This window comes from Myotis lucifugus, unplaced genomic scaffold (genome assembly GCF_000147115.1).
Source record: "Myotis lucifugus unplaced genomic scaffold, Myoluc2.0 scaffold_310, whole genome shotgun sequence".
Classification (NCBI taxonomy): domain Eukaryota; kingdom Metazoa; phylum Chordata; class Mammalia; order Chiroptera; family Vespertilionidae; genus Myotis; species Myotis lucifugus.
Window position 1 is genome coordinate 1,279,045 of NW_005871358.1, and position 4,697 is coordinate 1,283,741.

Sequence of the window (4,697 nt, forward strand, 5' to 3'; positions counted from 1 at the left end):
GCAATTCTTCGTTCCTCATGTCAGCATGGGTGATCTTCCCACAAAGTGAACCTGATCAGGGATATCAGTGGCTATAATCCTGCAGTCACTCCAGTGATTTCAGAATTAATATAAATGTAGTAACTAATAAAATATAAAAGGTCTCTGTTATATTGGCTGCCACATGGCCCAACTCGCATTTCACTTTTCATCCCCTGTCTTTATTATTGGTTAGATATTAGAACCATTTGTATAATCTACGCACACTTTACAGTGTAATTAACCTCTACATTTACTTCCCTACTGACTCTTATCCTATATTCACTGGAAGAATTCACTGCAGCTTCAAAGCTCAGTACAATTATAAGCTTGTCTGTAGCCTTCATTAATGTCCCCAGAAAGAGTTGACTACCTTTTGATCACTTTCCCAGGATTGTAGTTCTATCTCAGGATATTGTCTTTGTTTATTTCCACATATCTTCCCCTTAAACTTTATGCACCTAGAAAGAAATTACAATGTCGTATTCTGTCCTTTAACCCTAGAACACAGTCTACTGCCTTCCGTGCTGTCATCACCGAATCTGTATTTGTTGAACACCTGAAAGGACACACTGTGGAATGTTTGACAGATATTTCCACCAATGAGGGAGTAAGAAAAAGCAGTGAAACAAGAGGAAATGCTGTTGGGGAAGGGAGGCCTCAGGACTGAGAGTTAATACCAGAGGAGACCCATTGAAGAGAAAGGATATTTCAGTGTCCTCAGAATCCCCCACTGAGACGAAGGACACTAACTTGGTAGGGCTCTGTATTATCCAATGTTTATTTACTTGTTATCCCTGTTGATACCCCCAAAGTTACTACCAATAAAGGAGTCCATTATGCTCTGCCACATCCCCTGACACCGTGAAGATACTGTGGCTTAACTAGATATGATCAAGGAACAGTCTGACTTCATGGGCCCAGTTTTTCCTTAGATGACGGATGAAGTTGAAACTCCTGTCTGCAGGAAGGGAAGATAGATGGAACCACTCACGAGACCTCTGGAAGTCCTGTTGGGTTTGCTCATCACCGGATATTAGTAAACGAGACTTGAGAGAGTATAGTAGAAGCATTTACAGTGTCTGAGGCTTTAGGGGCTGAATTCCCATGAGCCTCATTAGCGAAACACTCGTTTGGCTCTCTAATCCCTGAAAGAGTTGATTCTCATGAGGCGAGAGAGGAAAGCAGAATGCAACCTTGTGCCAAATTGACCGTTGGGAGATGTGTTTGCACCTCCATGTGTATCTCTCATCCCATTGGACTCCTTCTTTCCAGGTGTCGTCCCTAGCAGGCAGGACACTCAACAATGAATGCTCATTTCCTTTTGGGGGTGTGTTTCCTTCTCCAAAGAGCTAAAGAGCAAATTAGAAGACTTCCAGAAGGTAATTAGTAAAATAGACAAATGAAATGTCATAAGGAGACCAGGTGAAGAATTTAGAGGTTTTTTTTTCTACATAAGTTAATACTTAGTGGTCATAAAACCTGTCTTCTACTGGAAGGGATGCTGGCAAGGCACTTGCAACATCACTTACTGCTGGTTACATGGCAGTCTCCAGAGATTCTTCTCTCTCCTCAACTCTCATATTCAGGATATTCTCAGTGGAACTTACACAGCAACTCTCCCTCCCCTTTCAAATTCCTCTTTCTCTGTTGTATGTGCATTTCAAATGCCATCTTCTTCCCTCAGGACCTCCACCCCCAAGAAATACAAGTATCAGATTGGAAATCCTGATGAATATGTTAAGAGCAGGCCAGTAAACAGAAAAGCAATGTCTACAGGAGTGTGCCAAAAAAAGATGCAATCAGAAAAGCAACAGCTCTTTAGCTCTGTTAATCAATGAGTTAAGTCCTTGGAGTTGAGACATCTGGAAGGGAAAATCTTTATTTCTTTTCAGCCTAGATATAATAAGTGGGAGGCAAGTGGCAGAGGCGACATGCTTATATTTGGAGGGCTCAACCTGTTAGTGTAGAATTTTCACATCTGCTCATTAAACATATATTTACTCTCACTCTCTTCTCTAAGATCATTCAGCCATTCAGGGCGGATGTAGAAATAAAACTTCGCTGAATTGACATTTACACAAGTGGTAGAATGTTTGCAGAGGGGCTCCAATTCATCCAAGTCTTTGGCAATGTGACTGTGAGCTTCTCCCATCCAGAGGTGGCGTCTTTTTCTCCACCTTTGAATCTGAGCTGGATTTAGGATTTTTTAGTTGTTATTGCCAATTAAATATGGTGGAAGTGACAGTGCACTTTATCAGGCCTTGGTGCATTTCTACTCCTCTCACTCAGAAACCTGGCTCAGCCATGTGAACAAATTCAGGGGGCCTTCCAGAGGAAAGGCCATGCAGACAGAGCTCATTTATTCCAGCCAAGCCCTCCCTAGATCAGTCACCATAGCTGAGCCCCCAATATATTAGAAAGCCCAGCTCAGCTCAGCAGAGCCATAGCTGACCCATAGCTGACTACATCTGCTCATTAAACATATATTTATTCTCACTCTCTTCTCTAAGATCATATGCCATCTTAGGAGACCAGCAGAGTCAGAACACCTCCCCACTTCACAAACCTATTAGAAAATAAAGGAATAATATTAAACCACTTGCTTTTAGGATGGCTTATTAAATAGCAACAGAGAATTAGTACAATAATCAAAATGAACAGAACGGAGGGAAATTATAGTAATTTGCTACTTCTTACTTTTGGCATTTGTACTGATATTTCAGGACAGCACTCACAATCACTCTGTTATTCAAATGCATTTCAGATAACTGTATAAAAGTGCCTCCACTGAGTTCCCTTCCAGGTAGTCAGGACAGGGTGGAAGGACATGCATGTTTTTGCAGGAAAATTTGTGATGCTTACTCACATGACTGGGCAGGATTTCAACTCCTGTGTAATTCATCCTTTGATCATAAAGACTAAAGATATTTCTGAGTATATAGGAGATATGTATTGTATGACATTGAGATTGTTCATTCACTGTCTCTTCAGTGGATTTGAAAAAGTTTAGAAAAGGGGAGATAGTTAATTTAGAGCACTAAAAGGAGGCACATTTCTAGGGAGTATATTGAAAGATTTTCAGCAGAAACAGGAAAATAGTTCAGAAAAAAGGCATAAAACTCTCCAGGTAATTTTTCACCCCAGTGAACAAGAACCCTAACAAATAGACATCATATCCACACTTTAATAAGTACATGTGCACCATGAAGACTCTGGTCTCAGATTTTCCACTACAATAAAATTATGTAAATGCCCTTAGTAGCCAAATGTAGTTTTGTTCATTGGGGTAGTATAATTCATGACTATTTTTTCAGGAAAACAATAGAAAAATTACTTGAAATGATATATGTCATAAGAGATTATGCTAAAGTAATTCAAGTTAACTCATGAGATAACTGAGAATTTCCAATTATGTATGGTCCAAAGATTGGCTTTATTTGTGTCAGAACATCAGGCTCTGAGGCTTTGAAGCCTGCATTCATGGGCACTTCTTCAGACTGGTACAGTTGGCCCTTGAAAAGCTTACCTGCCAAAGAATCTTTGCAGGGCCCTCTTTATGTCATTGTTCCTCAGACTGTAGATGAAGGGATTCAGCATAGGTGTGACCACAGTGTACATCACTGAGGCTGTTGTACTTGAGTGTGCATTTTGGGTAGCAGCAGAGCTGAGATACACTCCTAGGCTTGTACCATAAAATAAGGAGACAACTGAGAGGTGAGATGCACAGGTAGAAAATGCTTTATACTTCCCCTGAGCTGATGGGATTCCACATATACAGGAGACTATCTTAGAGTAAGAATAAAGGATCCCAGCAAGGGGACCACCGCCCAGCAGCCCAGTTAAAAAATATATCATAATGTTGTTAAGAAAGATGTCAGAACAGGCAAGTTGGAGCACCTGATTGAGTTCACAGAAAAAGTGGGAGATTTCTAAGTCTGAGCAGAAGGACAGACGCAACACCATTAAGCTATGTAGCAAGGAAACCATGGCACTCATAATCCAGGACAGCAGAACCAGCAGTCCACAGAGCCGGGAATTCATGATGACCATGTAGTGCAGGGGGTGGCAGATGGCCACAAACCGGTCATAGGCCATCACGGTCAGGATAAAGTTGTCCAACACTGCAAAGATTGTATAAAAATACAGCTGGGTGATGCAGCCTTCATAGGTGATGACTTTGCTTTGTGTCTGGATGTTCACCAGCATCTTTGGGACGGTGGTGGAGGTGAAACATATGTCTACCAAGGACAGGTTGGACAGGAAGAAGTACATGGGCGTGTGGAGGTGGGAGTCTGAGCTGACGGCTAGGATGATGAGCAAGTTTCCAAACATAGTGACCAGGTACATGGAGAGGAAAAGCCCAAATATGAGGGACTGTAGCTCTACTGACTGTGAAAGTCCCAGAAGAAGAAATTCTGAAATTTGCGTACCATTGCCTGGTTCCATGTGTTGAAGGTGACTACCAGGAAATAGAAAAAAATCAATAACTAATTTTCACATTAGCAAGCATTAGTAACTGAGAATAAATGGCACATATTGACTTCAAAGAGGAAGGGAGAGGGAGAGAGATAGAGACATCAATGATGAGAGAGAATCATTGATTGGCTGCCTCCTGCATGTCCCCTACTGGAGATCAAGTCCACTACCTGGGCATGTGCCCTTGACTGGAATCGAAC

General features: G+C 41.6%; 1 protein-coding gene across 1 annotated transcript; it reads right to left on the reverse strand.

Annotated features, from left to right (window-relative positions):
- Positions 1-3,543: 3,543 nt before the first annotated feature.
- LOC102426116 (olfactory receptor 7A5-like) lies at positions 3,544-4,467 on the reverse strand. The gene has a single exon (XM_014465775.1). It carries the CDS (start codon positions 4,465-4,467, stop codon positions 3,544-3,546), a length of 924 nt encoding a protein of 307 aa, XP_014321261.1.
- Positions 4,468-4,697: the final 230 nt, after the last annotated feature.